At 40.5% G+C, this 12,687-nt stretch overlaps 1 protein-coding gene across 1 annotated transcript in view; it reads right to left on the bottom strand.

Moving 5' to 3' along the window:
- The window catches only part of LOC106924394 (zinc finger protein 385A-like), a 48,463-nt gene that overhangs the window by 4,628 nt on the left and 31,148 nt on the right, over positions 1-12,687 (bottom strand). The window contains exons 3-5 of the mRNA XM_014998085.2: positions 12,556-12,666; positions 1,143-1,317; positions 366-674 (exon numbers count right to left, since the gene is read on the bottom strand). Of these exons, the coding sequence (XP_014853571.2) occupies positions 366-674; positions 1,143-1,317; positions 12,556-12,666 (595 nt within the window). The remainder of the gene's footprint in view (positions 1-365; positions 675-1,142; positions 1,318-12,555; positions 12,667-12,687) is intronic.

The following is a 12,687-nucleotide window of genomic DNA, read 5'->3' as shown; positions in this document are numbered from 1 at the left end:
TTTTTCACCGATTGCCTCATAATATCACGATGCGGTGACAGTTTTAAAAACCTTTGTAAAATTTTACACACTGCAACTTTAATACATAAATGTAGGATTGATCAAAAGTATGTTTAATATGTGATTAATGTTTTTTTTCCCCAAAAGGCAGGTTTTGCTTGAACTGAGCCTCATCAGGACACATCTTATTTATTGAGTGTGTGTTATGGGATTTTTATTCATTTCAGAATTTCACATCAAGAGGCACAGAAACACTTTTATCAGTTTTCCATGTTCTTCTAAGAGCTCTGAACTTGCATTTTGAAGAGGTTAAGTTCCCACAGTTGTCTCTGTGATCTAGTCAAGCTTCTGCAGATTGGACCAACCTTTGTTATGCGCCTCCAGCTGTGAAAGGGAATTAACAGCCACTTTGCAGAGAGAGCAGTAGAGCAGCTTTTTGGCTTTTTCTTCCTCTGACTCTCCTGAAGTCGGGCTCGGTGCCGGGGAGGGGGCGTCAGGTAGAGCAGCCGCCGCCGGGTCCCCGGAGGAGCCGCTGAGGGCTGCCGAGGAGGAGGGAGAGGACGGCAGAGGTGCGCCGACAGACGACTCTGCATCTGCCGAGTTCATCGGAGTTGTCGGGAGGTGGCTAGGGGTCAAAGGTGAGTCTTTCAGGCTGGGGCAGGACTGAGGATCATCTGTAAGCAGCAGAAATATTTCTGGTCAATGAATTATTTATCGCAAACCAAGCATGAGTCATATGGCGATGATCCAGACGTGACATAAAAGTCTTAAAAAAACAAAACAACTCATGCAATGCCTCTAGCAGCAGTGCTGCGCTTGCAGTTTCCCTGAGGTCAAACAGACTGCAGTGAGACTCCAGCTGGATGTGCAAACAGCAGGTCTGACCAACCCACTGTGACAGGACATGTTTACATGACGGAGCTTGGCGCGGTTCGTTTCTGGGACTCATTGTGTAACCAAACATTTCTATGGCAGGTGTGCAGGTAAAAATAACACAAATAACATAAATTATTTGTAAAGCAAACAGCTGCTGAGCTGACTTTTTAAAATAAGTGACATAAATATTCACTTTGTTCAACAGATTATTTGGATTTTTGACCAATTTTTTCCATCAGCTTCCATGATTTACGTGACAGTCTCACCCTGCTTGTTGGGGTCAGACGTTGGGCTGGACGGCGTGAGGCCCGGTGGGGAGGGCGAGGATGGAGGCCGAGGTTGATGTTTGTCGCCGTCTTGGAGACGTGATGTCTTCGATGTCTCGATGCCCTTCACCCTTCGAGCGTGGCGGTTCCCTTTATAGTGCGCCTCTGCTTGACTCTGGGCAAATATATATACATGGCATTATTGCATTGTTATTTTCTAGCTTCTTTATTTGACATCAATATTCACCAGACACACAGATTTAACTGGATTACGCCTCAGTCAGAAGGTATGGTTGTAAAAACCACCAAGACTTTCCGTCATACTACTATGATGCACTTAAATTCTGTTTTAATGACACTGCTGCACTCTTCTGGTCAGCTGGCTGAAAGAAGGTTGCAACTCTCTTGTCTCTTTTGATGTAGATTAGTGAGGGATTATTGGCAATTTATTTATATTTTTTTAGAAGAATGATAAAATTATCAAATAAAACTGATAAAAACACAAAGGTTGAAGACACTTTTGCCATGAGCACTAACAGTCTAAAAGGCAATAAAATAAAATATAAAAAGAGCAAATAAAAGTTTGTAATGGCAAGGTTAGAAGTAATGATCGGACTTTAAGAGACAATAAAAATCTTAACACTCCACCTGGAACCCAGGCTGAATAGACACATCTGGCTTCAGTTTTGAAAACATCTGGTCCACAGACAGCCTGATTAATTAACCGGCTGTTGCACTCAATAAAGTTCAGAATGACAAAAAGACAATATTCTGCTGAAAACATGCATTTACAGGACAACTACCACTAATTTTGGTGTTTATTTTATAATGCTGATTATGTCTGTCCATACTTATTTACAGTATTGTTAGTCAATATGATTAGTTTCTTTAGAAATATGAATAATAAATAATAATAAGAAATGTTTACAGTATTTTATATTTCTCCGCCTGTGACTGGTTTCCACATATTTTGCAAAAACGAAACATTGCATTTTTTACTCTTAAAAAAAGCAGCTGTGTGGATTAAACACACAGCTGCTTTAATCCACGAGTATTAATTTTATGAAATTCAAAATAACTCAAATTTATTTAACAGTAGAAATAATCAGTTCTATTCAACATATATTTGCTTTAAAGGCGGGAGAATTACAATTAAAGTTGTTTGTTAATGAACAGCTGGATTGTTGTGTTTCTGTGTGTGAGACTCAAACAAATGGCTCAAAAACAGGGAGAAATATGTGGTCTTCATAAAATACAAGTAAAATTTAAAACCTTTAGTTTAGAAAAAGGTCTTAGTCAGGAAGGAACAAGGAGAGGAACCACCGGAAACAATCTGGTCCAAAACAACAGTTCAGTTTCAGTCAGGATGATACAGAATAAAACTCAGAAACAGAGAACTGTGGAAAACGAGAAATCAAAACAAACAAAACAAAATAATCTCTGCATGGCTGTAGAGATAATGCAATATGTCTGCAACAAACAGATTGGCTGAAAAGCTGGAGGCAGAAACAAAAGGAAAATTAAGACATGAGAAATAAAACTGCAACATTGTGGAGATGTGAAGATTTGATGCAAACATTTGATTTTAAAACAGATTAAAACGTGGAAATCTAATCGTCTTCTGCTCATCAAAGTGTTTCTGTTCCCCAACTACGGATGCACCGATCAACACCAGTTCTTCTAGATCAGTGGTTCTTAACCTTTTTTGAGGTACCGAACCCCCAAGTTTCATATGCGCATTCACCAAACCCCCCCACCCCTCCCACACACACAGAAAATAATTTGCAGTATTCTGATTTATTAATGTAATGTAATTATATTAGTTGTGTTACCACCCCCACGCCACTAGAGGCAGTACGAATCCCGAAAAGATGCGACTAAGGAACCCAGGTTAAGAACCACTGGTCTAGATACTCTTACCAAAAAGAGTAAAGAAAGGAATAAAAAGACTATTCTGTTTTGTGGTTCACAGTCTTTGTCCGTAACCTTTATCAAATTTTTTATCAAACTCAGCAAAGTGCATCAAAGTGCCTGCAGTGGGTTGATGCTTTCATACACTGAAAATGGTGGGAGTTTGATTTATTTAAACAACAGGGGGAAGAAAATCAGATTTTTCATTGTGACCTCCTGTGAACCCTGTTTTTGTCCACTGCAGGCGCCGAGTTGTTCCTCGGTTTGAGCGTCCCTCTGGTGACGGCGCAGCCGAAGCTGGCATGACGTGCTGATGAGGCTGTCAGTGAGGATTAGCTTCTGCATTTTTATGTCCTCCTTTGCCACCAAACCACAGTGGTGAGCTGATGATGATTATTGAGTGCCGAGATTATCTAAAATGGGTTCTGCCAGCAGCAGTCGGCATCCGACTGCCAATGCAAAAGATGCAAACGATGCAAAAAATGTTCAAGCTAAAGAGTAAAAAAAAAAAAAAAAAAAAAGAAGAACTGGTGGAAATATGAAAGTTTGTGATGTGGAAACTGTTTTTTGTCTAAATGATTTGTTTGTTTGTTTCATACAGCAACACTTTTACATAAAGCTCACATTCTTTCAAATCAATGTTCTGGAAAGTAAAGTTTTCGTAGAGCTTACACTTTTTCAAAATAATCCTCATTATTTCCACAAACTTTAGTGTATTTTCATGGGATTTTATGTCAGAAAACAATACAAGGTAGTGCATAAATATTACGCTAAAAAAATGTACATTATCTTCAACAGAACTTATGAAGACAAACTCAGAGTCTGTATCTGTATTCAGCAAACCCGAATAAATACTTTTAGAAATACTACTCGCTGCAACCAGAGCATTTTCTGACAAAGGAACGAATCTTGAATATATTTCCTAAATATATTTCCTACTCTTGTTGCATGGATGTAAGGTGGATGTTTTTGCAGACAGTCCTGAAACAGGAACTTATTCTTTCTGCATACTGTAAATGCTGCAATGTGCAAGTTTCACATCAACCATCAACATGCAACATTATTCTGAAAATAGACTATGTATAGAAAAACAAGGTAAAAAAAACAGATAAACCAAACCAACATAATCAAATAAACATTTTTCCAACGTAGTACATATTTGATACTTTTATGTTTGTGGTTGTAACCTGACAAAATGTCAAGAAGTTCAAGAGTATGTGACTAGCTTTACTTTCAGCCATATCCCTTCACGATGGCGCGTTAGTGGCTAAGAAAATGTATTTGTTGTGGCAGATAAGTTGAAGTTGTGGTTTCCGTAGTGCCTCTCAGTCGTGCTGCTGTTAGCAGACTTTCCTCAGAGTAAGACGGTTTCTGGTTAAAATTAGAGCGTCTCTGGTTTCGTGATTGTGTTCGTCTGTCTGGTGTGAATGGCGATCTGTTCTGGCCTGACAACGTCAATCGATGGAAGTCACTAAAGTCTAGGAAACTTTGAGTGAGTTTTTAGTCAAACCACAAATCACTACTGTTTGGTGAGTTTCAAGTAAGGCTTATTTTGTGCTGACTTAAATCTTAGCTCTGTCAAGGGGAGAGAGGACACTCTCCCTTTCTGCCTGACAACACATACAGTTATACTTGTTTCCTATTATATCCATTACACAGCTCAGGGACCCAAATAAAGCATGTCAAAGGTGTTGGGGACTCTAAGGAAGGAGGACATCTGGGACGTGTCCAAGATGCCTCCGTAAGTCTGCGGTATTAACTACCAGTGATGGCTACCAGTGTAGCCCTCATCCTGATTGGCGATGACAGATCGGCAGATATAGCTCTGCTAGAGTAACTCTACTCCCCCAGCTTCTGTTCGCTGAAGCCCTGCAATTAGCCGAACCCACGAAGGCCTGCGACTCGACATGCAAAGGCTACAGAGGAGACAATATACAATATTCCTTTTCTCCTGCATTTGTAGCGTTGTATTTTATTTTATTTTTTGTGCTAGTTCACTCTCTGCAGCCAGGTAAGCACATTTTTTCCTTACCGTGAAGCCAGCATTATCTACCAATGTACAGTTATTAGGGCAAAATATGATCCTGACACTTACTGAACAGATTCAGTTCACCGTTCACAGGACTTTGAAATAATGAATTAATCAAATCCCAGCAAGTTGAGCTTCTGCTCATCCATATTTAAACAGATTTTGAGACCAAGAAAATAATCAGCTGCAGTCAGACCAATTGAAAAGGTCTCCTTCTAATTCTCATGACATAATATGATTCCCTAATTTTAGTCTTTTCCTGCTTCTCCTCTGCATTGTTTCAGTCTAACTCAGCCTGTGCGCCACAGTCTGATTTGGGAAAGAAAATTCGCTTCATCCCAGCGTGATCTGCTTACTCAGACAGTTCATGGCCACGGAGAGGACAGGTGAAGCTGCTGAATCTGAATCAGCTCTTTAGGTGGCATAACAGCACTGGAGCTCACTCACACACCATGAATCTTTAATGACCTTTAGTGACTGGAAAAAAAAAGATTGAAAAGCACATTATTGTCCTTCCACATATATCGTACAACGTATGAAGAAACTAGTTTAGCTCTCATCCTTAAGTGAAAGGAGAAAACAAAAACACTGAGCTTTGCTAAAGCAACCATTTCTGATGGTGAACAAAACCTTGGCAGATAAATTAGAAGCTTTTTGCTGATACAATTACAAGTGAGTCAAATTTAATTACATTTCTAAAATATCTAACCTTAAACTTGGTAAAAAGGATGAGTATTCACTTTGCTTCAGATAAATTGTGTTGTTGAAAACTTTTGCAAATCGGTTTTAGAGGTTTTCAGTAAGTATTGAGTTATCCAGCACTGAAAAGCACTTTTTAATTTGTGAACAAGGTCATTAATTGTTGCATGGAGAGCTGAATATGCACGAGTAAAGTCGAACTGTACAACAACACCAGATTTTATTGGTGTTGACTTTAGATGGTGGATTCAGTCCTGCTCTTACTGATTACCTTCATTTGCAGGTTAATGAAATCATACAACATTTCCAGAGTTAGAAATTAGACGCCACGTGATCAACTGATGTCCTCACTGACGATGTTAATAAAATCTAAAAGGGACAAAATATACTATTTTTTCCCCAGCGTATTGTCACATGTCAGACAGAGCCACGCAAAGGAATATCTAAACGACCGAGGAACAAGAAAAGGGATTTAAGGAGAAAATGAGAACTAGAAAATGTTACTAAAATCCTTTTTCTTGCTAAGCAGGATGTGCTTTGATGTTTTATCTCCAGAGCGACAAAGGCACAGAAAGCAGATAGAGCGGGCTGAGGAGCCAAATCTACTGCGCTGAAGACGAGCAGCGGCGACAGGAAGAGGGGGTGTGAAGAAGCTGGAGAGACGGAGACGGTGCACAATGCGGACCCTGACAAAGGGAGAGGCAGTAAGACGAAAACTGATGAGGGAAATTAAAACATTATCAAACAGGCAGTGAAACATGGAGCAGACCGGGAAAAGAGAGAGAGAGAGAGAGAGAGAGAGGAAGGGATGAGCGAGAGGAGTCCGGCGTGGCGCGGCGGTGGTGACGATGGCTAATGCAGCACACTGTGACGTCAACCTTGCAGCAGAGCTGAGCTCAACACTAGCAGGCTAATCTGTCCTCTGTGGCCTGCAATGAATTGCAGTGTTATAATTACAACACATGCGGGTAAAGCACCTGCCTCTCAAATGCCTCGCTTAGGCAACTGACCTCTTTCACTCTGCAGCCAGTACTAATGCTATACATCAACACAAGGATCAGGCATCACTAATTGTGCAAGTTTTGTTTTTCTGCTGCTCAGCAATGTCTCTTCTAATATTTATATTAGTTTTGATTAATTTAGTCATAAGCACAAGGGAGCCAAGTTGATGAGGAGCGGTGATGTTATGTTTGAAACCTCATAATCGGGTGTTGATTCATAGTGATGAATGAACAAAAGGGAAACATAGTGGTCGCTTGGAGATCTATCAAACCAGCACCTTGCTGATTTAACAGAGCTCCGTCTGACTGACCCCTTGTGACAAAAGCTAATTTAAAATAATAAAAGTCTGGCAGCATTCTGGGTCGGTGTTGTAATTTATGCTAAGGACTGAGCTGCATGTTTCGTCTAAAGGCAGTCCGGCTTCAGCTCTTTACAATTGCTTCACCTTAACAGAGGGGCTAATCAGTCCAAGTTTTACTCATCAGGGTTTATTTCCAGTGTAGCAGCTGTCAGGATTGTCAATTCCTACGACATCTTCTGTCACACCACTCCAAGTCCAACAGGTTTTATTTTTTTTTTGTTTTACTGTAACTTGTCATTTCAAGCCAATGATGCATGAAAGTGGGAATGATGGTGCTGCACATGGTAGACAGATGAGAAGGGGAAATGTTTTGACTGCATTGTCTGATATTCTCTCTATCACAGAGAAAAGGTGAGTTATAACTGCAGGTAATACTTGCATTTAGAGAGATCGGATATTGATTGGTTTAATAAGGCGGTCTGCGTTTATCAGCAGCTGTTTTGTACTGACAAAGGAAACAGAAACAGTAAAGCATTTTGCATCTCGTTGAGTTTATACTTCATAAACAACAGGTTTTGTCACTTCCTGCTCGACCTGTAGTAGCCACAGCACAAATTATTACTTTAGTTTTTTTGCTACACTTAAATCCAAAATATCTATTGAGGAGCAAAAATGCTGCAAAAATGCCTCCTATGTCCTTTTTCTGTACCAAAAATAAACAGACATGCATCAATTATATATATTCCCACTTAAAAAAAACTTTTAGGTCTAGAAAACAATCAGTTATCTGTTTGCGGTTCCAGTCTTTAGTGACGCAGTGTTAACATCATCGTGCCTTCCTGGTGTGACTCATTCTGTGTCAGAAGAAAAGTGGGTTTTAAACTAAATTATGCCCTAAGCATCTAAGTGAGTTCTGGTTATTTATTTATGCTTCAAACTCAAAAATATCTCCGTGTTTTGTATTGAATATTTAACGCCATGACGAAAAATAAGGCGCGTGTCTGCTTTTAAACTGCTGTAAACACCCACCACGGTGAGTAAGCCAAGAACTGCACTGAAAGCAGAGCGTCCGTTCATTATTAAAGAATGTCCACAGTGCTTTAAGTTCCCAGTCTCTCAGGTTACTGTGGAAGGAGCTGTGGAGCTGCAGCAGAGCAGATGCTGCATGCAGCGTTACGAGAGCGGCGTGGACGAACAGGTGCTCCGGTTTAAGACTTCACACGCGGCCATCAAGAAGCCCCCTCAAGGATCTGTTTTATACATGAGTAAGTGAACTCAATGGATAAGAATGTAAATATAAACATGCTGGTGTGAATAAAAGTACTCTCCTGTCAAGAACACCAGACTCTTGTAGATTATGTGGGAACATGCAGGTCTGCACAAGAGATACACATAATTGATGGCTCCTTAAGGACAGAACAGGTCTAAGCTTCAAATGACTCTCTCTCTTTTACACACACAACTGAGTTTAGCGCCGGGGGTGTCCAAAGTCGGTCCTCGAGGGCCGGCATCCTGCACGTTTCAGTTCTCTCCATGGTGGTACTAACAACCTTTTCAGCTTGTCAATGTTCCTCTTAGGCCTTCTGACGAGCCATCATTTGATCCAGGTGCGTTAAACCAGGGAGTGTCAGGGTCTGGGTTTTTTCTGTTTTTGTTTTTTCTTTTCTTGTTGTTGGTTTTAGTTTTAGTTTTTCGAAGTACCTGCCATTTCCCATGGCATGCACTAGATGCCGCCAGGTCTCAGAGACCCTGGGATGCTGCGGGGGTAACCCCGTAAACACACCTGCAGCTCGTTTGGAGGGCGTGGACTGAGGATATAAGCAGAGGCTGAACGACTTCTCATCGTCTGAGTGTTCAACCGAGGATCAACCGGTCTGAGCCCGAATCCATCTGGAGATTTGTTACAAGTGGACCAAGTCGAACTCCGCTTGTTCCGCCTCAAACAAACCTGTCCGCCCTCCAACGAAGCCCTCTCATTCAGCGCTCTGTTTATTCATACTCGCCTTCAAACCAAGTAAGAACCTGTTCGTCTCATTCCTGGAAATCGCTCACCTTTCCCCACTAATCTGTTGTCTTTCATTGACAGTAAGACGACCCGGTCATCCGTTCCAGTATACTCACCCTTTTCCCTCCTGGAATCAATAAACTCATTATTCATTTATTTGTCTCTCCTGATTGTGTTCTTGCACGTGGGTTCGAAAACTAAATACCGACATGACAGAGAGAGAACTAAAACATGCAGGATGCTGGCTCTCGGGGACTAACTTTGGGCACCCCTGGTTTGGAGGACAAATTCTTCACACTTGACCCCAAGAAAAGAGTCCTATTTCCAGCCAAAGCTGTACATTAGGTGTCTGATTCCTGTTCATGCTGAGGTTAAAGGTTACTGTAACAAATAATAAACACAAGATGTTTCCATCTCTTAAAGCTGTAGTTGTCAAACCAAGACAGAAGAGCATTGACCTTACTTCTAGTGGTATTTTTGGTAAAGAACCATGACATGGAGAACAAAAAACTAATTCTCTGTTATGATTAAAATGTTTTGCTTCTCAGCCAACGTTGAGGGAATCTGTTTTTGTGATCTTTTAATTGTCTTTGCTTCTTTTGTCCTATTGGCTTCAGCAGTCTGGGAACCCCCAATACAAATGTGGTAATGGTTTCACAAATAAGGTTTAGATAAACCGCCATCTTCTTGAAACTGGAGTTGTATTAAGACTGATCAGTCTACTTTGGTCTTGGCCCCAATCAGACTAGCCGCATGCTTCTGCATTTGGTGCCAACAAATCTGTATCTAATCTAAGTAAAGACCCTAAAAGAGTTACTGCAGGTAAGATACTTACTGCTTAGAAGCTCTTAACAGAACCTCACTTTGGAAAATCTGAACTATCCCCTCATAGGTCTTAAAAGTGATTTATCATGCTTCCTTGAACAGGTTATATCAGGTTTCAGGGATGAACAAATCATGTCCAATTTTTTTGTGAAATTTCATAATGAAATGTTTTAGGACCTTTTATTACTTTAAATCAAAATAAGATGCAGCTGGCCACACCCTCAACTCGACGTTTACACTCACAACATGAAAATAGTTGCAATTAGATGCACAACTAAACATCCATGCATCTTAGAAAAGCAGAAGTAGAACCTCCTGCACAACCAACATGAATGCAGTCATGTTTCTGGATGGCAGGTCACCAACAAAACACTTGTCTTTTCCAACAGCCATTGTACAGAGATAAAACCATGCAGCTGATCAAATGTCCTGGAGCTCAGCTTGGTTTGCTAGGAGACAGGCAGGACTCAGCTGGGGTTGCTAGGTAACGGCACAGAGCCTGTCGATTGTTACTTAACAGGGAAGTTTTTGAAAAGAAAATTATATTCCAGATATAACTTATTACCTAAAAATGACTGAGTGTTGATTTTAAGCACTTGAGTTGTTTTTAGAAGCAGTCGAAACCCAATCGAAAGTATAAAAACATGCAAAATGTCACAGGCCCCCTTTGAAGGTACTGTCACATTCAGATCTTTAGAACATGCTAAATTACAGTACTGTCTTCTGAAAGAAACATGGACACCTTGATCAAAAGTTCTGTGCTAATCAGGAATTTGTTTTTACAAAATCAGTTTTCATCACGTAAAGAAGTGCAGTGAAAAACACAAAGCTTCCCCTGTTTACGTGTGACCACTAACGTTACGCTCTATAAACAGTCCAGTGGACTCAGCTCATGTCAGTCATGTCAAGCAGTAGGGTTTGGAGCCTTGCGTTACGAGTTATTTGCTTTTCATCTTCAGTTAACGCTGCTGCCTCCTTAATGGGGACACTCGGATCTTTCATCTAAAGTTTCATGACTTCAGGCCTCTTTAGTTTCAGTGCCTCTGCACCGTGTTAGCAAAGCCCTGCCTGTCAAAACTGAAAGGCAGAAAACGTGCCCGATCAGCACCGGGGTGACATGGAGGACGAGCTGTGGTTCCTCCTCCTGCTTCACACCAACCCTCAAACATCTTACAGTCCATTAAAATCCCATCATAACGCCCCACAAACCAGTACTGTCATATTCACACGTTTGCAATGAACTCTTTAGGAAATGTTCCTGAAGTCAAGAGCCACTGGAGGTATTCTAATGTAGAGCCTCTGAAATATGTAAAACCAATCAGTTCCTTGTTTGCCTGACTCCATCTCTCTCTACATTACATGCTGATGCCACTTGTCGGCCAAAGGAAACGCTCTCCCTGACGCTGGCGTAAGTTAAGCAAGCAGGGATTTCTGTCCCCAACGCAACAAGCTAAAATTAGAACCGAGAAAGACTTTTCACTTTCCCCGGCTGTGCTGTCAGTCAGCGACCAACACAGGATTCTGAGAATTTATGCTTTAGGTCAACGTTTAAATAAACAAAGCTCTGGTGCAGTGACCCTAAGGATTGGAAAAAATATCGGTACATGATGGTCTGCCGGTGGATGTTCAGCAACTCTTCTTCCTTCAAGCATGGCTAACCGTTTTCAAAAAAATAAGCATCTTGACTACTAAAAATTAAACTGAATGCATTGAATCATTGTTCCATACAGGATAAACTCTTATCATCCTGTTTTTCTCTAAATGCAAATGATTTCAGCACTTCTGTGAGATTGTTTTAATTATGATTTTCAGCCATTTACAAATGTGACGTAATGTTTATTTTGAAAACTTCTCTTTTTCAAGCGGCAATGCCATCTGGATATTATTAATTATTCCAAACTCTCAGCCTGACGTCCTCAGATATCTGAAGTCAGCCAAGAATTTGGTGAGCAAAACCAAACAACAAACATAGCACACAACTAAATATAGCCCCAATAGTGGAAAAAACATATTTTAATAACTTTTAAATTAAATTTTTATTGCCATTTTGGTTTTTAAGGGCCTCATTAAAACATAATATTTTGCAAAATACTGTTTGTGTCACAATGAATCCTAGTCATCCAACCACCCATGAGGTAAAATATGGAGGACAATGGTGTGAGAATGCTTTTCTTCAACAAACCTCTGAAATAAAGTTATTAAAGTCAACAAAAAACCTTCCAACATAGCAAGAACGCTGAACACACAGCCAGAGCCTTAATGGGAAAGTTTTTATCAAAGTCCAGAACTAAATCCAAAACAGGCAAGAGTTGAATTTAAGGGAATCCAATCGAATGTAGCTTCAGCTATTTTGCAAATGAGAGTGGATTAAAGTTTCAGTCCCTAGATGTGATAGAGATGCAGTCAAAAGTTCTGTAGGTTTTGTTTTTATTTGTTTACTGAGGAGCGTCTGAGTGCAAATACATTTCATACTTTTTCTTTTACATACAACATAACAAAAAATTACCCACTACTTTGGCTTGGCCTATCAGATAAAATCATTATTAAACATAAGTTTGTGGTTTTATTGTGACAAAGTTAGAAAAGCTGAAAGAGTGTGAATACATCTGCAAGGTTCTGCGGACAGTGCGAGCTTTCATACCTCTGAGTTGAAGCGTATTTGACAAACGTTGCAGGAGATTATCGGCCTCTTTGTTTTCACAATAGGCGGCCCAAAGGTATGCGTCATCACAGCCTTCTGGACCGGGTCCATCTGAGGAGAGACGAGCCAGAG

The sequence above is a fragment of the Poecilia mexicana genome, unplaced genomic scaffold (assembly GCF_051168715.1).
Source record: "Poecilia mexicana isolate PSO_F unplaced genomic scaffold, ASM5116871v1 scaffold_5, whole genome shotgun sequence".
NCBI lineage: Eukaryota > Metazoa > Chordata > Actinopteri > Cyprinodontiformes > Poeciliidae > Poecilia > Poecilia mexicana.
The sequence above is the reverse complement of the archived record's forward strand: the minus strand, read 5'-3'. Positions and strand labels throughout refer to the sequence as shown.